The sequence below is a fragment of the Echiichthys vipera genome, assembly GCF_963691815.1.
Source record: "Echiichthys vipera genome assembly, chromosome: 21".
NCBI classification, from domain to species: domain Eukaryota; kingdom Metazoa; phylum Chordata; class Actinopteri; order Perciformes; family Trachinidae; genus Echiichthys; species Echiichthys vipera.
The window spans coordinates 12750954-12777969 of NC_139846.1; the positions used below are offsets into that span (position 1 = coordinate 12750954).

A 27016-nucleotide genomic window follows, 5' to 3' on the forward strand; every position below is an offset into this window, starting at 1 on the left:
AAATAAAAAAATGGCTCCCACGCTTAGAGTCATACAAAACAAGATACAGGGCTGATAAAAGGGAAGGCAAAGGGCAATCAGTCTCTCGTGAGAGTGATAGTGCAGAGAAGGGCATTTATACTCCAAACCCATCATTGTGAATCAGCATCACATGGTCACCCGGTCTGAAGCCTCATCCGTGTGGCATTTATGGGGCAAAAAAAGCCCCTTTTCCTTTTTTTGTATTCCGACACAGTGAGGAAAACAACAAATCTTGTTCTTTTTGGTCGTCTAAAAATATGCTTTTAAACTTCTTTTCATTCAAACACAAATGCATTTCTGGTTCTTTTCTTTGCCTGTGATGTGGCTGCACAGTGTAACAATATAAATAATGTGATTTCCTGTTTAAAAAGAAAACGCAACAGCTCCTTTTCTTCTAATGGCTGTCTTTGCACCCGTCGTGCTAATTTGAAGCTGCAGGAATCCAAAAAGTGATTTTTAATCAGCGCATAATTACAACAGATTGCGGGGGAATTCCTTCACTAACCGCATTAATACGAGACATTTTGCACTGCCTGGTGTCTGAGCACACAGGGAACTTAATAACGATTGACCAGATGATCCATAATGATATGACTCACATATTCACCTGTACATATGCAGTGCACTCATGAAATACAAAAAAGTGAATGGTTCTCATTCAAATGTGCAAAAGCTGTGCTTGTGAAGCGATGCCCCTATTTTTCAAGAAGTGTGGCGATTAAAAGCTGCCTAGAAGCTGTCACACTATTTTCTTAGTTTTTTTTGTGTTTTCACCACTTTCCTTCTCACACATTACATTCAAGCAACACATCCTCCAGCACATGTGGTAATGTTTGGCATGAGAGTATTTTGTACAGCATGTTTTTCTTTATCCCTGTTTGTGGGAGTCATATGCTAGACAGGTCGTCCTGACAGGAGGATGAACCCCGGCGTGTTTTTGGGCTGCATCGTGTTAACATGGTGATCTGGGTGCTGAAGTTGTTGCTGCTGCCAATAGACGGATGTTGGTATTTGGTGTCCGAGCCCATGTATCTCTGCAGGTGCCACCTCCGCCACTTCCTCTTGATCTCTCCTTGGACCTACAATGGATCCGAACAATCATTTGTTAATGTTTATATTTGTCACACTATAATTCAAGTTTTGTTATCATTCACTGTGCACATATAGAAGTTAAATAAAAAGAATTTAGTAGCGTTCACATTATTATCAATTTAACACAGATGACACACAATTAAAGGATGCTGCAGATAAGCCCCAGGTTAAAAAATAGGTGCAGTAAAATGAGAGGGGATGAGCCCCAGGAACGGGAATGTTGCAAGGGAGGGAGGCTTCTTTCTACAGGACCTGACTGTTCATTGTAGGAACCGTGTGACCAGGAGATGGAGGATTTAACTTGTGATGAGAATGAGAGCAAAGTATGAATGAGAGCCTTTCTGGAAGTGATGGGCAATCCAAAGCCTGGACCAAAGACCAATCACAACAACTCAATGAACTTTACTGCTGTATATATTATTTGTGTGGGTAATGCTCTGGAGTGTATTTCTGGCTCAGTGGTTGATGAACCAGCTTGGCTGATTACCAGAGTGGCTGAGATTTCTGACCCCAGAGAGAGTACTTGGTCAACTTCCCTGTTGTCATAATATGCGTTTTATACCTTAGGTAGTAGTATGGCTTTCCTTGTAAAAAAAATAACATGACACCTCACAAATTCTTTGTGGCATCCCCTCAAAATTGATAAAAACCCAACTGGGCAGCTTTTTTCTTACTCCGCAGAACCTAAAGGATCTGATGCCAGCGCTGAACTACTGCCTATCTCTCAGTACTTTGTGATAACCTTAAGGTGAGGGGATATGGAGACAAATTAGTCGATCTTGAATTTGTGTCCACCTATATTCCTAAATCTGCGTCAATCAAACAAATAGTGAGTTTCTTTTCAATAGATCTTCCCACTTACATCGTCATCCAGTTAAGTTAGGTTTCCTAAGAGTCTGAAATGCTCTCTGACGGTTATTTCATCTGTCACTGAAAAGTGTGCTTTGTGCTCTTTGCACAGCCAACATCAAACTTACAGCAGGAGAAAAAACTCTTTTCTCTTTATCATTTTTTGACACAATCTCTGGAAGACGGAGACAGTTGTGCTGGGTTTAGACTTCTGCGTCACATGAACTGTATTCACCACATCGACAGAAAAACAGATGAGCGATCGGCAATCCACGTTTCAATGCCACTTCATGACTAGACATATTGCCCAGAGTGAGTGTGATGCGACGACATCCCTCATCTGGATGGTCTATGAGGACACTTTGACCAGAGAAACTTCCTGGGAACTTTGAGATGCCAGTGATGGTTGCAAACTCTACCAGGTAGCAGAGTGAAAGGCTTGAACCAGACAGGTTCTATTTTTGTTGTATTGTCTTCCCTGAGTGTTTTGCGGGTTTAAAATAGCCTCTTTGTTGTGCAAACCACAATGTAAGCATCGCCTTTCAAGGCCACATCAGGACGCACAAGTGTTTCTCTGTTCTCAGCTACTTCAATCATATCAACATAAAACTCAAGCTTCAAGCACAAATAGCAGTGAAATGGATACTGGTCAACAGTTCTGATGCAGCTACAGAGGCAGGAACATGTGCAACATCACTTTTAAATTCTTTAATCCTTCTCTGAGGCTATATATTGTAGGACTGTTCTTGTGGCAGGTGGCAGCTACTGGTGAAACTTAAGCTGTAGCACACTCTGAAAGCTTAACCATAGATGAGGAAAAAACCTTCGTTGTGTCTTTCGAGGATCATCTCTTCTCTCTCTTGGAGGAGGCTTGAGTTCCAATCTCATGCACCGGGCAGCGAGGTTACCAAGAGAGACTGTGGTTCGTGACAGCCATCTTCATTTCCTTCTCAATTGCACTTAACAGTTTGTCTAGTACTGTGAGAGCTTCTCACCTTCTTGCTTGAGTGTGTGCTGGAATCTCAGATTAAGATCAGCTACACTACCTTTCACCATTTACTCTATGGCTGTCCTGTCAAATAAAGGCATAAAAGCCCCAAAACATAATATTTAAAAATAAAAAAAGTCATTAGCATGGGACATCTGGATGCAACAGACATTATCTGCTGCTGGCTCTTTAATACTTTCAGCTACTGTACCCTCTGGGTTGCTGTCAGTCCTCTGCTCCAGGGAAGTCTGCTGTAGCGTAGATTAACTCAGACAGCAAAGGTTGCTAAAGGAAGATGCCTTTAGGAGTGGGGACGGAGATAGGTTTCGAAGAGGCTATGGGCTCGCATGGTCCCTTTCGGCACTTACATACATCAAATAAGCCATCGAGACAGTTTTTTTTTGTGTAACAACTATTAACTGAGAAATACGGAAGAGTCGCTAACAACCGGATGTGGCTAACATTGGTTAGCCCGGGGTAGTACAGTAAAACAACTTTTTTAACCAACGTTTCTGCTCAAAATAACACCAAACCTCTGCAGTAGCATGAGAAGAGTCCTTACACATAAAACAAAGCGCCAATGGGCTCCTGCCTTTTGGATTGAATTTGATATTTGACTTGAATGGACTTTATACTATGAGAGGAGCTGGTACCGGGGCCAGTTGGTAAGTTTTTCAAAACTCTTTTAATAAACTCCGGATTCACATACCACGTTGTTGGTGCTTTGTTTTATGAGTAAATACTCTTCTCATGCTGTTGCAGAGGTTTGGTGGTATTTTGGGCAGTATTAGTGGTTAAAGACAATTTAATGCCTTCACCGCGCTGCTCTCTTATCAGTGTTAACCACGTCCGGCTGTTAGCGACTCTCCCGGATATCTCCTTTAATAGTTTATATACGAAAACAATAACTGTCTTGATGGCTTATTAGATGTATATAAGGGCCGGAAAAGACCATTGGATGATTTTGCGCCGGAATTACACTTTAAAGACTGTATTCTAAGAAACACTACTCAGCAAATGTCTCAACTTGGTCAACAGCAGTGAGATTATGTAAAATAACTGACAGAAACAGCTCCAAACAAGGCTTACTTTCCCTTTTTACAGGGTTACAAAACAGTACAAGACTTTACCAATATTTAACACTGAACATTATAACTTTATTTATATGGGTTGAACTAATTGCAGGACTGTAGTATTACACGGTATTAGTTTTAGCTATTATAGGAAGCAACTGATTGCACTTTTGCCATGGTAAATATTGTTATTCTTTATAGTATTTATTTGTAGATGTAATGGATAAGCCTTTCTTGGGTTTTGATTATTTCCCACTGTAATTGTTATGCCTTTAGCTGCCTTTTGTTGTTTTCATGTATGTGAAAATGACTGCAATTTCTGTCTTTTGTCAATATTTCTTGTGTTTTGTTGTGACTTGTTACAGTATGTGATAAACAATGGACAGGGAATACAAGACCGTATACAATTCTTGTGGCTCCAGTAATTTAAAAATGTTACACCGCCAAGGCTTTAAATTTAACAAAAGACACCTGAAAACTGCACCGAATTAAAATTCAGACAGCATAATGTCAAAAGCTTGCCATCCAGCCCAACACTGTGATTTAATCTGGCCCAGCACTGGGAACATAACAAGAGTCTCTGCAGATACCACTGAAAGCCCTCCCACCCTGCAGGCACAGTGCAGAAAATATGCTGCGAGGAGGTCCAAGGGGGGGCGATCAGCACTGATGACTCATACTCACAGCTCCATCCACCTTTCAGGGCTGTGTGAATATAGGTGCACAGAGGGAGCCACAGAAAAAAACTGCAGATAAATTGCATCTTCTGAGAATTAACACTCTGGGCTATCGCTGCATCGTAATCTTTAAACTGTTTGTACAAGCAGTGTTTACATCACTGTGAGGGGGGTGCCTACCTCTCCGTTCAGGAAGCAGTAAAGAACTGCGACCACAAAACCCTAAATGGAAAGAAAACACAGATAAGAAAGCATTTAGATTGTGTATCATGGAGAAATATTAATTTCTGTTTATCTTATCTTTACAACTATTTACCAATTGAAGCATAACATGTGGCATTCATGAGAAGGATAAATGATAAAACAATGCATAGTTGACAATAGTTAGTTTACAGTAATAATACGAAGAATGATGGGAGGAATGTGCTGGAAAGGTTTCCTTGGTTTCCAAACGGCCTGTAATGCAGCTGTGCCGTCTGGCTGTATTCTCTATTATTCCTCATTATGTGATGAACTGAAATGGCACCGGGGATTTAAAAACGGTAACACTGCTACTGAGTCAGCCAGCAAAGCCCCTGGAGACCTGCCACCATTTTCAGCGAGGGTTTCTTCAATAGAAACATTCGGTCAGGGCTGGGAAGACGCCAAATCATTACTTTCGGCCTTGAATGAATTTCAATTTAGAAATATGGGAAAGGGGCGGCCGGTGGCTGAGTGGTTAGAGCAGTTGCCCCATGCAAAGAGGCTGAAGGTCCTCGAGGCAGCAGCAGCGGGTTCAACTCCGATCTGTGGCCCTTTGCTGCATGTCTCCCCCTCTCGCTCTCACCCCATTTCCTGCCTGTTCTATCTAATAAAGGCTTGAAAAACTGCCAAAAGATAATCTTTAAAAAGAAACAGGAAAAATGTTTTTCACTGTTGGATGACCTTCATGAAAGGCATCAAATAAGAATGTAAAAATAAATGACTGTGCAGAGGTGTTTTTATAATCCCTTCTTCCTAAAAAGTTAATATCATACCTGAAAGGAGCCCAGAATCAAGTCAAAAATCAGCCGCAGCTCAGTCTTCACTTGCTCTGGGATGAATGCAAACACGATGAAATTGATCCCAAAGAGAGGAATCAAAAGCAGCGTTGATTTCGCCAGTCTCCTGCAACGATGAAGCAAAAAAATAAATAAATGTCTCCCTCCGGTGAAACCAATTTTCAACCTGTCTGTATATGTGCCAATAATGAAATGCAACTCCAGGGTACTTTTCATTTTACATTTCAGCTCTGAGGACCAGAGATGGGGTGAAAAAAACACCATTAAAAGTGTCAGTGGGAAAACAGCTCATGCATTATGGCTGGGCTTATGAGATGCTCTCCATCACTCGCAAAAACACTTAAACACCAAAGCTTTATATCTCTGTGCAAAGCACCTGACAGGGGAAGGCTACTGTGCTGAGTACCACATGGTAAAGGCAGGGGATGCATTTCCTTTTTGAGGTTGAAAAAGGTCTGGTCATCTGTGCGTTGCTTTGGGTTAAACAGGAGCCATAGAAAAACTTACAGCACATGTGTTTTTGCTCTCTGCTTTCTGTTTATTCAAGATAATCGTTGTTTACTTTTATAAATGCAACTCTTTCACAGAATATAGACTGAATTCAGCCCAAGACAGAAACGGTTTAAGTTTTGTAGAGTCATCCCAACAGCTGAATTGAGATCAATCATTAAATTCTATCTGTGCTAATTAGAAATACAAATTAAGAACATAACAATACTCACGAGTACTGGTTGGACTCATTTCTTCCAATATCTGGGCAGTTGATTTTCTGACGAAGTATTCGTATGATGCAGATGAATAAAATAAAGTTCATCTGTGGAGACATGAGGACAGGGGGTATTATAGAATCCCAGAGGGATTCACATAGTGCTGCTGGTTAATAAAATATCAAACAGAATCATCTTTTTTTTTCCAATATGAAATTCCTGCATGGAAAAAAACGTGTTTGAAAGTCACTTGTTTCGGTTTTCAGTATTTTACCTAATGGATATGGAGGAATGTTTGGGAAATGCATCTCTTAACAAAAGCTTGATGCTGAATTTAATCTTGCTCTGATTGGATTGTGTAGCCGCCCTATGGGAGAATGAGTATTTCTAATTTGTTCATTTGTGTTGGACCTCTGAACTGGCAACACACGATGCACCCACAAACATCAGTCAGAGCTGCTGCAGAGAGAAAGCCGCAGAGGGGTCTAACATCCAGGCTGCTGATCCTAATGTGAAAGTACACAACCAAACCTGCTGTGTCTGCTGCAGAGCAAAGATCGGCAGGGCAGGACATCAGTAGAGGAGGAGGTTATTTTTTTCAAAAAATGCATGCAGGTTTTCGGCTTCCTATTAAGTCTTCTTAAAATGCTGGTGTGTGTTTTGTTTTATATGACTTCCAAACAAGACACTGATATGTAGGCGTTAATTCATGGGCTGGTTCCTGGAAACAACACAAGTAATTTTATATTGATTATAATTAAATGGATAAAATGTTCAAATAACACAATTCATTAATTCAAATCAAGTTTCAGCATAACCTAGAGACTTTTAGTCATTGTACAGAAGGTCAGGTACATGGAAAAAGACTAACAGTCTATAGAGCAATGCTATAGCAGCTCTGTTAGGCATTCCACAGCCTGTGTATAAAGAAGCTCCACTTCCTCCCGCTGTACAAAGTCAAGCCAAAATATCCCGGATGTGGGCACACATGTTGTAATTTTGCAACAGTCTGCGCAGTGGTGATCTGGCAGTAGCGTCACGCCATGGAAGTGACGTCCATATAACGGCCCAACCAATAACTAAAACCAAACCGACAAGAAAAACAAACACATGAACAAACATCAGAGTGAAAAAAAATACCTACATTGACAGAAAATGTATTTGAGGTGTACTCGATTAGATTTTGCCCATGTCCCATCGCTAATATGGAGGGGGTGGAACTTATGACTTATACTGCAGCCAGCCACCAGGGGGCGATCAGGATGTTTTGGTTGCACTTTTGGTTTGGTCCGTTGCCTATGGTCCATAGTTATATACAGTCTAGACTCTAGAGGGAGCAAAGCTTCACTGATAAAGGGATCATGAGGGAACATTAATTTCAGGTGCAGTGGAGCCGCTCTTTCACAGAAATTACTCTAGAAATTAAAAGCTAATTGTGCACAATTAATTAAACTCAAAAATTGGTTCTGTTGGCTGTATAATTGTTGCCGAGTATAATAGTTCTTTTAGGAAATTTCCCAGAAAATCATTCGGAATTCAAAGAACCGTAAAGTAAATCATTTAATGAAGCATGCAAAAATGTTGGCTCGTGATGCAGTTTATTTAGTGTAAGTAATCTTTCTTCTCACCTTACTGTAGCTTCCTGACTGTTGAACTCATCTTAACGCTCCTTTTCACACCTTTGAAAGTGTCTGTCACAGTAACACACGCGTGCACTGAACACCGACTGAAAACTGAAATTATCTAGACATTACCCGGAGGAGTTGTAGCCTATTTGAGACATCTTTGGACAATGACCTCCTTCTCCAGACAGTTTAAATGAGAAAATGGCTTTACAAACACACACTCTCACTGCCAAATGCCAAAGTGGTTTAACATGTAGTTCAAAGTCAATGTCAGAGATTTTTTAAATAGTAGTTGCGCCCAATATGAAGCTACATCCAGCATCGAGTTAGCTTATCTTGGCAAAAACACATGAAATGCTGTATTGACTGGTTCTGTCCTGAAGTAAAACAAACAAACAAAATAAATCACTCATTATTGCTTAAGGAGCTTGTCAGATGGCAGTTAGCTTAACCTAGAATTAAGCTTGAATGCATCGGGAGACAGCAGGCTTGGTTTTCACCAAAGTTCAATACACCTACCAATATTACTTTAAAGATAAGGCAACAGATTATGTCTCGCTTGTTTACACAAATAGAAAAGAGCTGCAAACAGCAGCCAAAGCATTTCCTGCTGCTGCTAGTCTTCCTACTAAGCTAAGCTTATTGTGTTCTGGCCCTAGCTCCTTATTTAATGCACAGATATGAGAATAGTATTGATCTTCTGGTCTTGGAAAGCGTATTTCCAAATATGTCAAACTAATCCGTTGACACAGAAGACATTTAAATACCAGACCTTTTCCAGGGCACACCAACTGCATAAATATAAATATAAGAGACTGATGCTGTGTTCAGAATATGAAGATGCTGACATGATGTAGATTATATTGATGGTGATTATTCTGCCAACTCTGCAAAGTAAAATGAGAACTTTGAAGTCGTATCAAACCGTCAGTGGTGTAAAGCACTCAGATTAATTAGTCAGATAAATTACACTGACGGGTTAGGTCTGAGTGGAACTGATGATAACTGACAAAGGTGTTTTCTCTCTCAGTGGCAATTCGTTTTACTTTGGAAACGTCTGACTAGAGAGTGTCAACAACTCAAGGTGCATACATTTTGATGAAATGGAATTTGAGTGATAAAAATGTGCTCAAGGCTTGTAAACTTGCCAGGATTGAAGCCAAAATAGGGGTTTTGATGATCCACCAGAACACATCAGTTTTTTCGATTATATCCCAGCACCTGGTGAAGAATGAAACAATATTCATGTACAAGATGAAAACAAAGTCCGACGTCGATTTTAAACTCAAGTTTTTCTTACCCCACATCGTTAAAGTAGGCTTTAGTGATACTCCAAGCTGTGATGAAAATTGTCGGACCTCCTAGGGACATAAAAGTGTACAAAACAAAGTTATTGCTGCATCCCAGCGGCACAGGTCTCAACTTATACTTTGTCTTCAGCTAAGGTCTTCCCCCATGACGCCAGAGATTTATAAGAGCAAAGAAGGAAGGCGTTCTCACCCCAGCCAATTAAAATGTAAGCCCAGAAGTACTTCCTCTCAGAGAAGAAAGAGACAGCCAACAGTGCGTGAAGATAAAGGCCCTCCACCAGCAGCCAGAAAAAACTGGCCATTATACAGTACTGGAAGAACACAATCACTATTTTGCAGCCAACCTGAACAAGACACAAAAGCATACATCTCACAATGATCTTCTAAGTTGATACATATTGAACAGGGAAGATATTACAGTCATGCAGTTTCATTCTCTGTAGTGTCAATTTTCGCACACACAAATGCATTTATTTATATTAGTTATAGTTATAGAAAACTAAGCGTAGAGCACCAGTTCGCTGATGTGCTAAAGTCCATCTCTGAGCCGTCAGTGAAATAGAAATGATGGCAGGGAACATTAATCCATGATAATCTGTGTAAAGCCATTAGTTACTACTTTTGAACCTTTGTAAAGTTGTGACTTTTAATCATTAATTTCATCATTTTAATTTGAAATGCATTTCAGTCCCTTAACCAAACTGTGTACTGTGTGCAACATACAGTATATTGTGTGCTGATCGTTACCCAAGTACATGCAACCTGTAATATCTGGTAATATGTATTTATAAACTGTATACATATTACCAGATGATATATATATATAAATACCATGTATATGTACCATATTATATCTTAAACCACAGCAAAGTGCATAAATGTGCCAGCAGATATTTCAGCAAATAAAAAGGACAAGAGAGGAGCTGAATCATGCAGGATAACACAATCAGCTCTGTTCTGGTTGGCTAACAGCACAAAAGCACAAAACTTCCATCAGGTTGGATGAATTCATTCAAAATTCAGTTTGCTATTGAATACACAAGGATGCGCATAAAAGGTTCATTGTGCTAATGGTGGCTGGGCTGAGCTGATGTGTGCGTGGAGCTCTTTGACAGGTTCAATGCCAATACACACTCCATGAGCCACGAGCTGTTTAGGGATCCCAGAGATCCTACAGGGTGGGCATAATGTAAATAAGAGAAATCTGTACTATACCCATTCATAAATGATGTGAGAGTGAGTGCATTGAGTATTTCAGTAGGTGTATCAAGACGTGAGATGTAATTGTGATAAGTAATGGGCTGAAGCACATCGTGAAGAGATGTATAAATATATAAATATGACATTGCATAAATATAAATATATAAATATCTTTCAACGCCATTACATGCATTGTTGAATCAAATACACATGAGCTACTGGTGGAAATGTACACGCATAAATAACACATTTGCATTCCCATTTGTTCTCTAGTACAGGCTGTTCTTATTCACTTTTCTTACATATAACTACCAGAGGTAATGCGCAGTAATTGTGTGTATTCCGTATATTTGTTTCATGTGTATTTAATGTATTCACTTTGTGTCTGTTTCACATTTATTTTGTGTGTATTTAACATTTTTGTTACTGCAAAAATCTATGCACTGTCATTTGTGTGTATTCCTGAACCTGGCCGACGCCAAACGCAGAGCCCTCTGACAAAACCTAAGCATCGCGGCCCACTTTCTGCCTGCCGTTTCGTTGGAAATCATATACATTTTTGTGCATAACTTTTTGAGGATAAGTTCTCTGGTATGTGCACTTCTTTTGCATGGAGGTAGAGTTTCAGAGAGCTCATTAAAGCAGCTGGCAGTGGAGCTGACAGGGATTTGGTAGTCTATATAAATTGATTCCCACATGGCAACTTGGGGGGAAATAAATGTACTCAGGTGGGCTGTCTGAACCTTTCTGCTGGTTCTAATGCGTGCAAATCAGAACGAGCTTCATTTAAAAAGCAGTAGCATGTGGAGGAATGATGCCACACACACCCACATTGTGACAAACACACAGGTACCCTAAATAATGCATTTATTATGGCCCTCTCTCCAGTGATCATATCATGAATTAATCTAATGGGTCACTATAGCAAACATCCAACTGTAGAAGGGTAATGAACCAAGCATGGAGAGAGAGCGAGCACACACACACGCGCACGCGCACACACGCACACACACACACACACACACACACACACACACACACACACACACACACACACACACACACACACACACACACACACACACACACACACACACACACACACACACACACACACACACACACACACAGAGAGAGAAAGAAAGAAAGAAAGCGACAGTAACTGAGCTAACAGTTGTAGGCTAATGGATGTAATGTCGGTGTTATGATGAGCGCTGTAGCACCAGACGTGTCTCTATAATGTCTTTTTCAGCTAAGCCATGACAGCAGCTGGCTCCTGTCAACACAATAGAGCCAGCCGGAGAGCTCACTAATGAATACACTTAGAGGCTCCTCTCATCGCGTGGCAACATCACGTAACATAAACCTCATGTCCACAGGCCTAACTGTGGCCTCCGCGGGTCTGTGGTATGCGATGGGGAGTTGGTGGCGGTGGAAAGCTGACATGAAGACATCCAAACATTGTGGTTTAATATAAGTCCAAGCATAAATAACTTGAAAGCCTGGCATTATTTAAGAGCAGCCGTGCTCCTTGGGATTAACATCTACACCTACTGCAGTTTTGTCTTATATAGTATTATAGTATTGATAGTATATTTTAATTATACATGTTGCTGCATGACAGGCAACCCTTCTTGGGATGCCAGTCAGGTTGAGTCGTATTTACAAAAACAGTACTTGTCCTGTTTTTGATTTCAAGAACTCACAGCTTGAGTATCAATATGTGAATATGATTACATGACCAGATTTACCTGGGCCTCGGGGCAAAAAACAAGCTGCTGGATCCTCTATTTTTTTTACTTTACGTGCCGGTTTTCTCTGATGAGTCCAAAACAAAAAAAAGGTAGAATCTTAAAAGTAGATTTCGATACAGGGACTCTGTTCAAGACATCTTCAAGGTAATACATTAGGCCCTTGTTATGGCTGTAGATATAAAGTGCTGCGTACTCTCAAACTCTTAAAGCACAGTACGCCAGGGACTTTAGTGGCCCCTGAGTTCTCAAGGTTGGTTATCAAGTGATTGGCCTCAAAAGTCCAGTTTTGCTACTAATAATGCAACAACAGAGTCCTTATGATGCAGCAGAGCAATAAAACGGAATCATACAATAATTAAATTCATATCCCTAAGCAATAAAATACCTCACTTGATGCAGTGATTTATAGTCAAAGAGGATAAACTCTTGTTCTCCAGTTTGAAGCTCACGTGTACAGTAAAACATAAACCAAGTTTATACCTTGACTTGATTTTGTCCTTGCAATAATGAAAGTGGTCATTGGACAGATGCCCCCTCCTTCTCTCATATGAAACATCCACATATCCATCTTTTCATCCCCCTGTGAGCTGATCTCTCATTAGTGGTGGATTAATGTGGATAATTAGCCCACGGGTGTCGTGTTCACCTGCTGAGCTTCTCACACAGTTTTACTTCTTTAGGGTCCAAGGACAACGACAAGAATCCCTGAGCTGTTCAAAAACACCCACAGCAAACAACAGCAGCATCTTGGGCGATTAACTCACAGAGCCTGTGGAGCAGTTGTCCACCTCCCCGACCTCGTAAAGGACGACATCCTTGATGAACACAGCGATGGCTTTAAGGATGAATGACACAAACAGATGCATGTGGATGTAGTTCCTTGTGCAGTGGAGCTTCCTAGGGACAAGGAGAGAGAGAGAGAATACAAGAACACAGATCGAGACAAAGAGGCAACACACACAATTCGATAAAGACGGCCTTCACGCTAATTACCCGATCTCCTTGATCTTAATAGCTTAAAATGAAAACAATTGATACTCTCCACTCGTGATTGAGCTCATTAGCTCCTTTTATCACCGTGTGAGTGGATCTGCTTTAAAGCACAATGAACGTTTTACATGGTCCTTCACTCAACGCCAATAAAGATAAGAGAGGTGGATTTCAAAATGACTTGGAATCCTTGAGAATCGTCATACTTGAGATGATTAAATAATTAGGGAGAGAGGCAGGCACAACCGTCTGCACTTGTGTCATGGCTCCCATTAGCTCGGATCATTTGTTTATGCTTGTTCTCAGGGTGGGATAAATGTTCAGCTGTGATGCAGCACATGCCCAATCACTTAAAAGTCCCTGCAGGAATCATTAAAGTTTTATCTCACTGCCAGTAACGCTTGTTAACCGTCCCTCACAGCTGTTTAAAATGACAATATGCAAACTGCAAATGCCTGTATTGTTCAGCTGCTACTGCAAAGTCAAAGTTCTGTTTCTGTCCAATGTTTTTGGAGCATTTTTGAGAAACCTGACTAGAATGAAAGTTATGAAACATCACATGTTGTCATTTATTTTAGGAAGGGCTCACTACATGGGTGAAATTTGATTTAAAAAAGATATTAAATTCAAGTATCCTTGAAAAACAATCCAAGGCACCCCGAAGGGTTTATGAAAAATGAAATGTTTTCATTATTTTACATGCCAATATGTGTTTAAAATGACCAACATGTTGCGGCCAACAAAGGCCCTCATCAGGGTCATTGCGCACCTGCAATATAAAATAAAGGCATTTAAATTTTGCACAAACCCTCCGGTGTTCCTTGGGTTGTTTTCGAAGGACACTTGCATTCATATTTTTTTATTCCTCCCATGCAATGAGCACTTCACAAGAAGGAATAAGCACAGCACACCTGAAGTATCCTAAAAGCACCTGCATGTAATCACCACAAGAAAACAGGCCCACCAAATGTGAAGACATTCCCTCGAGGCGTTCCTGAGATATCGCATTCACGAGAATGGGACGGCTGGACAACTGAAAACATAATGCCTCCGGTCATGGTTGCTGGCGCAGAGGTAAACACACCACTTGTTTAAAAATGTTTGTCACTAAATATGATATTAAGGACAGTATGGAGGGAAATAAATTTGTTTTGCACCTTGTTAAGACCGCAATATTCACAGATCCTCATCCACCCACAGCTTGCATGCTCACAAAGTAATCGTGTAGCTTTGTTAAAACCATGAAAACAAATGCATGATTCTAAAAGCAACTGCTGTAGTGGATTTGGCCTAAAGTCTAAGATGTAAAGTAAACCACAGGAAGAGAAAAAAACAAGAATCAGAAAGAACAATGAAAGAGATGCTTAATGAGAACTTGCACTGAGTTTACAGAGAAACAAAGGCTAAACAGGAAGTGAATTCAGGACTTCTGCTCTCTAAAGCAATCATCCTCAGATTTGATTTTGGGTCGTCAAATAAATTTCATTCAAATAGTCAAATTTTTCTGATGTTGTTGTGGTTGATAAATATGCAGTGAGGTAAACGATTCATTTATTGTGAGCCTTTTTTGAATTGCAATCGGTGATAAAAATCATTACTGTCCCAATACTGTGTATATTACTCCACTGATGAGTGGGAAAAAATGGAGAATGCACTTATTTAGTCTAATTTATGTGCAGGCTATATTGTTGTACTGGTGAGAGGAAATATAAATGCTAACCTAAATATAATAATAATTATAATAACTTTATTTGTATAGCACCTTTAAAAACAGCAGTTTACAAAGTGCTTTGAATTAACAAAAATCAAAATACACACACAAATTACACACAGTATAAACAAAGCAAATGATAATAATAATTAATAATAATAGTAAAAGTCAATACGGTACAACATAACCATAAATTACACATCATTGTATAAATGTGTAAGTAGGATAAAGGAAATTATTATTAGCTTATTGATTAATTCAAGGTGCTTAAATGCATAACTAACTCATTTATAAAGTTTTCACTAACAAATGCAGGAAATTAAGTTGTCATTTATCAATTCTATACCTCTTCCAAATGGCTGTTTGTTATTCAAGATAATATAAGGAAATGTCAGTTAAAAACAATGTTCAGAAATGTTCTTTTGTGCACAAATGAGATATGGTTTGTTGTGACTCAGGTCGTGACGTGTTGTTGGTCATTTTAAAAAATTGGTCCACCGGAAAAACATGTTTGGGAAAAACTGCTCTGAAGTAAAGCTTATGTTGCAAGAGTTTGTGGTAAACAGACTGTCATAAAGTTGCTCCCTACCTGTAATCAGTGATGTCTTTCATTAACAGGTGTTATTCTCAAACACTCATGAATACTCCTCACCGTTACCACCTCAGCCACCATCACCTCCCACTGCCCTGTCATAGCTCTCCTTATGTCTCAAACCTGTTGATTGCCTTGATCTCCCACTTTCATACTTTTTTTGTAAAGCTCTGACCTTGGCTCCCCTTTGGCAAACAAAACTCTCGTGTGGACACGTGTGAAAAACATGAAAAGAAGCTCCAATCGGTAACTTACGGTGTCGTAACAGGGACGAACTACGTTTATAGGGAACACATGAGAATTGCTAACACCAGGGCAATCTCCTGTCTCCCTCCCTCCCATGGAGCTAGAGATCTAGTAGAAAATTGATGGTTGAATGGAAGAAAGAAAATACTTGTTGCATCACAGAAGGACTCTGAAGAAGAAGAATTATTTTAAAGCTAGTTTTTCAGTTACAAAATAAATATCCGCATATGTGAAGACCTTTTTTACTGGGGTGGCTGTGGCTTGGTGGAAGAGTGGGTCGTCCTCTGTTCGAGAGATTGGTGGTTCGATCCCCATCTCCCCCCGGTCCACATGTCGAAGTGTCCTTGGGTGTGTAAATGTGGTGTGAATGGTTAGATCAGATTAGATGGTATGTAGATGTCCACTGCCATCAGTGTGAATGTCTGTGTGAATGGGTGAATGTGACAGACACTGTGAAGCGCCTTGAGTAGTCAGATGACTAGAAAGGCGCTATATAAGTAAAAGTCCATTTACCATTTACTTTCCTTGTAACATTCTTGAGTCTTAACAGTTTGACTCTCATACAACTTAGGTAGAGAAATTACAAACAATACAGATAATTAGCTTTGTTATATAAGGCATACACGTATATTGACTTTTACTGTATTTGTCCTTTATGGTTAAGTATTTGCTTTTTAATGCTGTGATCTCAGTCATTTCTGACACCAAAACTGCAACTGTCTTTGAGGAGTTTACCATAAACCCCTGTTTGACAAATATCAAACGTCATTCTCTTTACTACTCCCTTTACTTTAATCTCCCAACCGCTGCAACTGTGTGCTGTCCAAGGATCAAGATCATCAGGTTTGAGTGGGTTTGTATCTTTTTTTTTCTTGCCTTTCATAGTTTAACATAAGCCTTGGAGCTGCACTGATCACAGAGTGTTATGTGACACTGAAATGTATTAAACTGTCTTATTGTTCATATGGCCAGAGGGCATAATGTCAATGTCAGCGTGCGTTATGGTAAATTGCTCACAGTAATGTTCTCGACACAGACAGGGGTCCTTTTTCTTCTTTATTCTATTCTTTTATCTGTGTTTTAACAACTGGCCACAAGAGGCAAGGAAACAGGTTTATGTATCAGGAATTATCATAAAAGTCAATAGTGCTTTCTCTTCAAACTGCCGGTGGGCGCTACTTAATACAATTAGACCCCTGTGTGTTGCATTTATCTCCAAAAAACACACTCTTTCTCAGAGTCATAACTCAGTCAAATCTAAACACACAGGCATGATACACATGTTTTTAGATTCAATGACACTTTCACTTTCTGAGGACAGTTGTCTATGAATCCACTTACAAATCATAGAGAAAAGACACTCTTTCAACTCCAGAACTCGCCTGAGAACGTTCACGTTTTTCAGTTTTCTTCAATGTCAAAGTAATCCAGGAATAGTTGTCTGTACATCCATGAGAAAATCGCCAACAAGAACTGCTAATAACTCATTTGGCATACTTTAATGATGCCAACAATTCACCAAAGGCTCAAGTTGTAAATTAACCCGAGCTGGTGCTTACAATCTTTTTAAACTTAAACATTCAAAGTCTTTGCCTAACCTCAACTATCTCGCAAGAGTTTTGCAAATCTTGGGTTACCATCGACATAAATTAAGAATGATGATGGGGAAACAGCTGAGCTCTGGTTGAAACATTCAAATCTCCTACTGTATGTCTACGTACCTGAAGATGCAGAGAATCACAATAGCTGTGGTCAGAGATATGAGGGAAACAGTGTGACCAATGGTGTAGCCGATCTTCACTTGCCAGAAAAACTTGCCCTGAAGAAAAAGAAAAAAAAATCGTAGTGAAGGAAACTGACGCAAAAAGGTTAAAAGAATTTAGATTTTTTTATATTTGAAATAAAATGATTTGTTTTCATTAGTCCTTTGAAGAAGTCCTGTACTGCTATGTTCAGTTGTGGTTCCTAACTTGAGGGTCAGTACATTTATTCAAGTGTTGTATCATTTTAAAGTGTCTGTATTTTACAGGAGTGTTTCTACGGTATGCTGTGTTGCTTGTACTGCATTACATTTCAGAGGTACTTTTCACTCTACTACATTTATTTGACAGCTGTTAATAATTTGCATATTAAAAAACAAATGAAGAGGTCAAAGATACAACTCATGTAAAATAATTTAAATGCTCTTTACCTCGACCAACTACAACATGGTCCTAACATTTGGATTCATCAGTATTAACAATATAATAACTTTGAACGCCTAAAATCATTCACTCACAGCAATATGAGTACTTTTACTTTGATACTTTAAGTACATATTGCTGAAAATGACACGTACTTTTACTTAAGTGAGTTATTTTCCACAAACTCCACATGAAGATCATTTGATCAAGAGCTCCAAAACAACTTCTAAATTGTTGAGGTGGGCTTGTTTTGTCTAGAAAAAGCTCACAAAAGTATTTTTCATACTTTTCATCTATGTATTTCACGTGTAACACTGTATTTTACTGGCCTTTGACAACAACTCATACACATGCACTGTGTGATAAGGGGCTGCTAGTGGACACGGTCTTATATTACAAAAAAGAGATAACAAGCAAACACCGGAGCAAAGAACAGCCCCTCTTCTTTCTTTATCTCTATGAATTCTATGAATATAATAAAACAATTCTGATAGTCTTCTGAAAGTGACTCCAGTGACCTTTTAGTGTTTAAATAGATTTATTGAGCCAGAATCTTGTGTCCATCGCTCACCTAAAAATAATCAATACAACTGGGTCTGCTGATGTAAGTGTGTCTGATATACTGTAATAATAATACTGGGTTAGCATTAAAGCACACGTGGAGCCTTTCAGAGTAACATTTCAATGTTGCTGTCAAGGCACTGTATGTTTTGCGCTTGATGAAAATGAGATTAGGAGCTCCACATCCTGTGGCACACTTAGAGATCAAGTATGCAGAAAGAACGGACACCAAATTCCTTTTAGTGTACTCCTCCAGCCTGGTCCCTCCTGACTTCATATGTGGCATACTAATGAGGCAGCCTCTGCGACTCAGAGCGCCCACCAAGAAAGCTTTTACCACCCTGCAGTGCAACATCCACTTTTTTCCCTTTTCCACCTCCATCCGCACAGACAAGATTAGCTCCCTCTGCATTAAAACTAAACTAAATACGTGCAACATTTGATGTATTTATTCCCTCCCTAGCCCTGAAGGCAACATAAATAACCTCTAATGATTCATAATAATGCAGATAACAGAGGCAGGAAGTGTATGTTGTTCTTCAAATATGTGCCTGCTTCAGTAAACAATGAAGGATGTTGACTTATGAGTAAATACCTTTAAACAGTCAGAATATTTTAGCTTTTAAGGTCATGAAATGTTACATAAAAGTGCAACATTTTCACTTTCTTGAGTTCTATACCACTCTCGTCTGTGGGTTTAATCAATACTTTACAATTACACTGGGTTGATCCTTGTGCGGCGCGCAATGGATCAATTGCAGACGGTACCAAAAGACGATAACTATCACCTGTGTCTCCTCGGTCTTTCAGCTCTGACAGATATAGTTAGTGACTCAGTGAAGCATTTAGCTGCTAAATAGGTAGATATTTCCCTCAGGTGTTTGAGTGTGTAGAGAGTGAATATTGGATGTTCATTCATCAGGTTGCCAGAAACATGAATCCAAATTAATGCTAATGTTGCTCTGTTTTGTATATGTGTTAGGGGAAGTGCTCTCCTGAGTGATCCACATCTCTGGTTATTTGTGCTTCACTTTCTATGACAAACAGGTGACAGTGATAGAGACATATAGACCCCCTCTATCCCTCCCCTGCACAATTGATAACTGAATAGATGTATTTTCTTCCTATACAGCTACAGGACTGTTAATTATGAATGATCTTACCCTTGATTGGGAAAAAACAAAACAATATTTGATAGTTTCAAAGAAATGTGCAGTAATCTCATCCTATTACCTGTATAAGGAATGTGAAATTCCCAAGAACAAAGCCACATATCATGTCAGGAATTTCAGGAACTTTGATACTCAGTTGTCCCTGCACAGTTTAGATATGTGTGATTTGGACAGGCTTAAGGACAGACAACTCCTCACATGAACTAGAGGAATTCATCATGGGCAATAGCCAGAAATACCAAGGCTGCTTGGGACTGGATTTTGTTTTGGCAGAGGCGAAATAGATGAGCTACTATGGTCAGGAAAGCTGAAAATGCATGTTATCTTAATTCCTCTTACATGAGTGCTGGTTAACTCAGCTACATTTTGGATTATCAAATCAATGAGGAATAATTCTCTGGTCCCATAAATGACAAGGTGGAAATTTGTAAAGCTTTTAATTGTATTCACAATGAATTAACAACAGAATCAATCAGATAGATTGCCAATGGGTAGGACAGCATGGTCTAAATAGAAGTTGGTTCTTTGTGCAAAGGTATCCATAATCTGCAACCGCTTGTCCCTGACGCGGTCAAGGGGGGCTGGAGCCGATCCCAGCTGGCATTGGCTGTAAGGCGGGAAGGCCGTGAATCGGATGCTAGTCTATTGCAGGGCACATAGAGACAGACAGAGACTGACAAGCACATCTTTGGACTACCCGGAGAGAACCCGCGCAGACACGGGGAGAACATACAAACTCCACACAGAAGGGCAAAGGTATCGTTTCATCTAACTCTTGGCGATAAAGCAATAAGCAATAGGAGCAAAACACATTCATTTCTGCATGTGTGATGCTGCAGCCCATATTTAGTTGTGTGCATTTTATTCAACCCAGTCCAGGCAAACGCTGGAGTCGTGACACCAACAATCCAAAACAGCTATATAACTGATGGACCCAATAACACCCACCACAGAGACAAGAAAAGATGTTCTAATTCAATTATTCTGCCCACTGGTTCTTCAGATGGTTTCCCACTGTGCTGCTGAGTTCATACACAATGGGACCATCGTGTATCGGTACTGCTGCCTTTCATTAGGCCGCTGTGTTGTACTCACATCATCGGTGGTGCTGTTGAGATTGTATCCACAGTTCATGGCGATGTCAACGGGATGCATCTCCGTCCAGCCGTCTGCTGTGCAGGTCTTTGAGAGGTTACCTTGAGACGGAGATGACATTAGAGGTCACAGCCACCCAGACAGTAGATATCTATTCTACCTGCTTACTGAGTTACTTTTCCAAGGCTCCATTTACTGCTGTGAGACATACTGTAACATTGTCACTCATCTCCTATACAGGCTTCTTGGGTCGGAAACTACAGGATTTTAAACTCTACAAACTCTCTTCTGGTATTGTTAGCCATTATCGACTTGTACGTGTCTGCAGAAAGGCACTAGGCTGTTACAGATATTGATTTTGTTATTGTCACTCGTCCTACCACAAAGATTAAGATGCTCCACTCAAAGAACTGTATGCATGTCGTGAGGACCATGATGTTTTAACATTTCTAACTCTGGTAAGTGAGTGTACAGTGAACTCTGTGTACCACAATAGAAATCACTGCCTGGATTGTGTGCACAGGTTTTGAATGAAGCACATTTATTTACCAAGCAAGAGTCATAAGGAGCAAACTATGTTTCCTTTAAACTAACAATATGTTTTCTCAATACAAGACATAAGGGCTTAAATTCTGAGGAAAAAGCAAACGTTTACAGCAATTTTCTTAAAAATGCTTTTTCATAAATTGCATCCCCATCATGTCACATAAGAGACTAGGTTTCCCCGACCTCACCTCAGCACAATCTGCGGTAGTAGGTGGTAGTGAGTGTGAGTGGTTGAAATTTAGTGCCATGAGAGCCTAAACATTACCATACAGTGTGAAAGCATGATGGGGTTTCTATATGATCAGATATTTTGGTGAAAAACAAATGAAAAACACTGTAAGTGACATTTTACTCAGTCTCAATATTTTGCTGCTTGCCATATTATATTAATCTTCATTATGTTTATTTAGAAACCTAATCCAGGCTGTATTATGTTTCTTTTAAAACACATTTGCTCTTACACATACGAATAAAAAAAAATATTTTTTTACAGGAGTAGACAATGTTGAATTGTACAAAATATGATCGGAACTCCAACAATATTCAGATTAAATATAAAAATAATAAAAACTGTATTTAAATAGCACTTTTTTTATTTACAACCAGGCAAGTTTTTATTTTATTGGAGGTAAAGGTCACTTTTACTGTTTACGTCAGCCAGATGGACATATCTCCCTCCCCACAACGTCACGTCAATGCCCTTCTTTGGTAAGAGGAAATGAATCGGAGTCACACAAGATGGGGACTCCCATACAATACAATTGAATCAAGTTGAGAGAACGACGTCGACAGAGAGGCTACGTCCATTTTATAAACAGTCTATGCTATTTTCTAAGTAAAGATATCGTGGAGAAATGGCAACTTGAGCAGAGAATTAAGTCACTCATCCTCCCTGTGTGAGTGCGTGTGCGTGTGCGTGTGTGTGTGTGTGTGTGTGTGTGTATATATGTGTGTGTGTGTGTGTGTGCGTGTGTGTGTGTGTGTGTGTGTGTGTGTGTGTGTGTGTGTGTGTGTGTGTGTGTGTGTGTGTGTGTGTGTGTGTGTGTGTGTGTGTGTGTGTGTGTGTGTGTGTGTAACACTTTTGGTAAAGCAAAGAACTCAAAGAAAGATGATTACTGACATTACTGGGAACACCAAGGTTATAATTTCTTCCCCCTGCTTTAGAAATAACCTGCTATGTCTCTCACAAAGAAATACTTTTTGTACTTAACAGAAATTACAGATGGACATTTTGAAAGGGGAGCATCAGAAACATTCTTTTATTTGGTTTACTTATGGGAAGGATTTATTAATTTGTGGCGTATTATGGATTCATGTAAACAGCTTAACTCAAATGAGACCTCAACCACAATGTGACCGACTGCCAAGTTGCTCTGTAAATGCAGCCAGTTAGGGCCAATTGTCGAGCGACGTGGATGGAAGCAGCAGGAGGCTGGTGTGTAAAAGCGCTGCTCAGTCAGTGAAAGGTTGTGCGCTCTAAATGTTGTGTTTTGTATGGTTGCTGCTGTGGCTGTGTTTCAGTGTCATGCTGGGATGATGTTTGTGAACTCCCAGTCATCTTCTCTTTCATTTTCTCCTCAATCCTTTCCTCTATTAACCACTTTCATGGATGTGTACGTTTGGTGCGCACACACACAGAGATCCTGAATGGAAGCAGTGACTAAAGTAGATTTGAAGTCATCTTTAAAGGCCCATTCATTTGCAGTCTAGTGTGTAAGCTTCAGTCTTTTCAACAGATTCATTGCTGCATTGCAGAATGACAGAAACATGAGAAAGCACCTGAAAGCTGAATGACTTCATTTGGAGTCAAGGCTACAGCATTTCAGAGATTGTAACACCTTTGAAAGCTTCACACATATACAGATTGTAAAAGCCTCTTCCTTCACGAGGTTTTTTCTTTGTTTTCATGTGCAGAGCTGCATCTTTCTCTCTGTAGCAGCACACTTTGTCCTGCCGGCCTTCTTTTCAGCTCTGTAAGATTAGAGCTCAACCCATATCGAATTATTCAGGCCCATGTTTCGATATTTGACGTAAACATGACGTAAATAAACATTCGGATTGCTTTGGCAATTACTGTGAAAAATAACATATATAGATATTTATTGAGTGGGATATTTCGAGCATGGTATTTAAGTATTTTATATTTACTCACCAACATGATAACAGCAAAATTTTAATCTCACATTGGTGCAAGGAAGTTAAGATTTATTTTGTTATTCTAAACACTAAACACTTAAAAACATGATCTCAATGTTTAGGAAATAATAAATACTCTGCACTTGATCTTTAAGTGTGCCACAGGATGTGGAGCTTTTAATCTCATTTAATCAAGCGCAAAACATACAGTGCATTTTATATTTAATCCCTAACATGATCACAGCAACATTTTAATCTCACATTGTGTAAGGAAGTTAATAAGCTTTTATTTTGTTCTAAACACATTAAAAACATAATCTAAATGTTTAGAAAATAATAAATACTCTACTAAAACTGCAGTACAAACATTTTCCTCAAATTTCCTTAGAAATAAATTCAGAAAATTGGTACAAATGACTCCTTTTTAAACAGTAACAGAGCGATGTTGTCAGCACATAAACGTGCTGTTTGTTCTGCTACACAGCTGAAATAATCAGTTTAAGATGAGTTTTTCTAAAAAAGAGGAGCCCATAACATTGGATCCACAAATGCCAGAGAAGAAGAAGAAGCTCACAGACTGCCGCATCTGAGAGTCCCATTATCACCACTCAAAGTTTAATCTGTGAATCATCATGTTTGTCACGATGATGTCCTGAATGATGCAGGTCCTGATGCAAGCGGCTGACACAACATGTCCTTGTGTGTGACAGAAAATAACGTAAGTTGAGCGCCGTATTAGCCACAGCGCCGAGCCATTTGCAGAGAATAGAGTGACCACATCAAGCTCGGTCATGGTCACCTAAGACAGCATTTCTTTCCACGCAGGAAGCATCATCAGCTGTCATTTACAACAAATAAAACTCAGGTCATTCCTGTTGTAAATCCGTTTTTTTCTTTTATGACAAGCGGTGGAGGTAACACAAAGAACATTTTTTGACTCGAGCTTGTTTTTTGCTGGTCATTAAATTGAGTGAAACATATCCAGTAGAGCTCAGAGATACAGAATTGCTCATGAGTCGGGCCAGGGGGGATGATTGATTTTCTATCTTGAGTAATGACTGCATGCTTTCAAAATTGGTTTCTTACTGTAATAGATACAATTTAGGTAATAGAGTTCTCACCTGTACGACATTGGCGTGCTGAAACTCTGCTGGATATTTATTTTTGTTTATAAAGTGTTTGTCTCTTTCTTCCTGCAGATATCTCATATCCCACACACAGTTTTACCTAAATATGTTTTCTGATGATTGCAATAGTGTCCAATTATGAGTCAGCTAATTTACTGTCATCATAAATATTGACTAGGAAACTCAAGGTTTGGATACCATGAGTTTTTTTTCAGTAGTAAAGCAAAAAGGTTTGTTTTTTTAAAAAGTACAGCCATGCTACAGTAATAGTTCTGAGGGTGAGGTTCAGAGAAGCTTGGAGCTAGTTGTTTAGTTGGTTACTTACTTACCTAGCTAGCATGCTAAAATGTATTTTAGTTCCAAACACAACTCAATTTGATGTGAATGTCCTTAGTTTTGTAGGTATTTGGTCATTAACCAAAGTATCGGACAAATTAGCCTATGGTTTTGACTTGTGTGATATTAAAAGTTACAGTCATTACAGTCATCCTGTTTGGACAGGGGACGGCATTTTCCAAATTGGGTCCTTCATCGACACCAGCACCTCTGCCAACCCCTGCCCTTAGCTCTAATACCAACACAGACAATTTCAAATAAGCTCTTGGCCATTATTTCTGTAGTGACAGAGATGGAGTCTCTGTGTTAAAGACCCATCCAGGCAAAGCTCTGTTTTGCATATACTCAATATGATTATAATCCTCACAATTTGTTTGGCAATTGCCTCTCGGCTCCTTTTTCTTGTTCCCTCTTCCTTATTGTTTTCTCTCAACAGCCGCACATTTGCAGGAGGACTTACATGATAAATGTGTTGTTATTAAAACATGTTCAGATTGTCATTATTGTCCGCTGTTAATGTGAAAATGACAAAAGCATTTTCACATTAACAGCGGACAATAATGACAATTTGAAAGAGCAACACATTCATTTATCATGCAAATACATATAACTTGCATTGCCAGTGATATAAGTTATTACGTAAATTGTTGTATTTGATTAAGGGCCAACCATGGTCAATAGTTGGACATTACAGTAGGAGAAATGAATGGCAATCCATCCAACAGTGTAGTTGTTTCACTACTAACCGCAAATGTCGACCTCATGGCTGCATTAGGGGAAAAGTCAGAATCCCCAAAGTCAGTAGATACGTCACCTGAGGACAACGTACGTCTGTATAACATTTCGCAACAATCAACCAAATAGATGCTGAGATAGGACTATACTTGAAGATGCTCTAATGGTAAAGTCAAATAGTGTGGTCTTCACAGATGACTAAGTGGGCAGACAGACAGACGGACACAGACAAATATTTCATGCTGCTCCCTCAGGTCATATCAGTCAGACTTTACGAGTGTCCTCTTAACCTGGAAATGTCAGAAAGGAGAAAGCTCAGCAGACATCAACCTGTCATCAGAGCCTGTGTGTGTGTGTGTGTGTGTGTGTGTGTGTGTGTGTGTGTGTGTGTGTGTGTGTGTGTGTGTGTGTGTGTGTGTGTGTGTGTGTGTCTGTGTCTGTGTCTGTGTCTGTGTCTGTGTGTGTGTGTGTGTGTGTGTGTGTGTGTGTGTGTGTGTGTGTGTGTGTGTGTAGACTAAGAATCAGGAAGTGAGTTTAAAAGAGAGAGAAACAGAAATCGAGGGATCTAAACTCGGAGTATGAATGAGTTTGACTTTCGCTTTTGAGGTTGTAGATTTAGAGAGATTTATGATTTATCTGAGCCGCAGTTTCAGTCCCTGTTTGTCTCCTCAGAGGAGTTTATGTCAAGCTGTTCCCTTCTCATTAAACTTGCCTTGAATTTGAAGGTAAAACCTGCTGAATTTGCATGCATGTCATCCTTGTTAGCAGCACAGCCTTCAGATGAGTTTATACCATCAAACCTGCACTGAGTCCCACTTTATACTGTTGAGATTTAGTGAACTTTCGCAGTAAGTTTTCAGAAATTCACACAGCACTCAATTGCCTGATACCAGCCAACAATCTCCTTGACAATGCCTTAAAAATGTTTACGTACGTGTCCTCTTTTTAGTCTTTGTCGCTTCTAGCATAAATGTTGTAACAAAGGCTCTCGTATCAAACCTAGACTATGATTGTAAATACAGCCGCAGTCTGCTCTCAAAATGAAAGATTGATTTGTTAACGCTAAAAAAAAACATCCACTTAATCTGTAAAATAGCACAGAAATAATGAATAGTTGATCATTCTTAAAGATGAAGTAGGTAACTTTCTAGTATGAAAAATATGTCTTGACAGGGAGAAGCCACTCGATGCAGAGCTACATGACTTTTTCACGGATCATCTGTCTCATTGTCAGGATATATTGTAGTGAC

General features: G+C 39.5%; 1 protein-coding gene across 1 annotated transcript in view; it reads right to left on the reverse strand.

Moving 5' to 3' along the window:
* Positions 1-908: 908 nt before the first annotated feature.
* vipr1b (vasoactive intestinal peptide receptor 1b) overlaps positions 909-27016 on the reverse strand; it is a gene marked incomplete at both ends in the record, with an annotated part of 45684 nt that continues 19576 nt past the window's right edge. The window contains 10 exons of the mRNA XM_083935741.1: positions 909-1100; positions 4881-4922; positions 5717-5846; positions 6463-6554; positions 9221-9293; positions 9373-9433; positions 9573-9726; positions 13101-13233; positions 17597-17694; positions 20887-20987. Coding sequence (XP_083791867.1) covers positions 909-1100; positions 4881-4922; positions 5717-5846; positions 6463-6554; positions 9221-9293; positions 9373-9433; positions 9573-9726; positions 13101-13233; positions 17597-17694; positions 20887-20987 — 1076 coding nt within the window. The remainder of the gene's footprint in view (positions 1101-4880; positions 4923-5716; positions 5847-6462; positions 6555-9220; positions 9294-9372; positions 9434-9572; positions 9727-13100; positions 13234-17596; positions 17695-20886; positions 20988-27016) is intronic.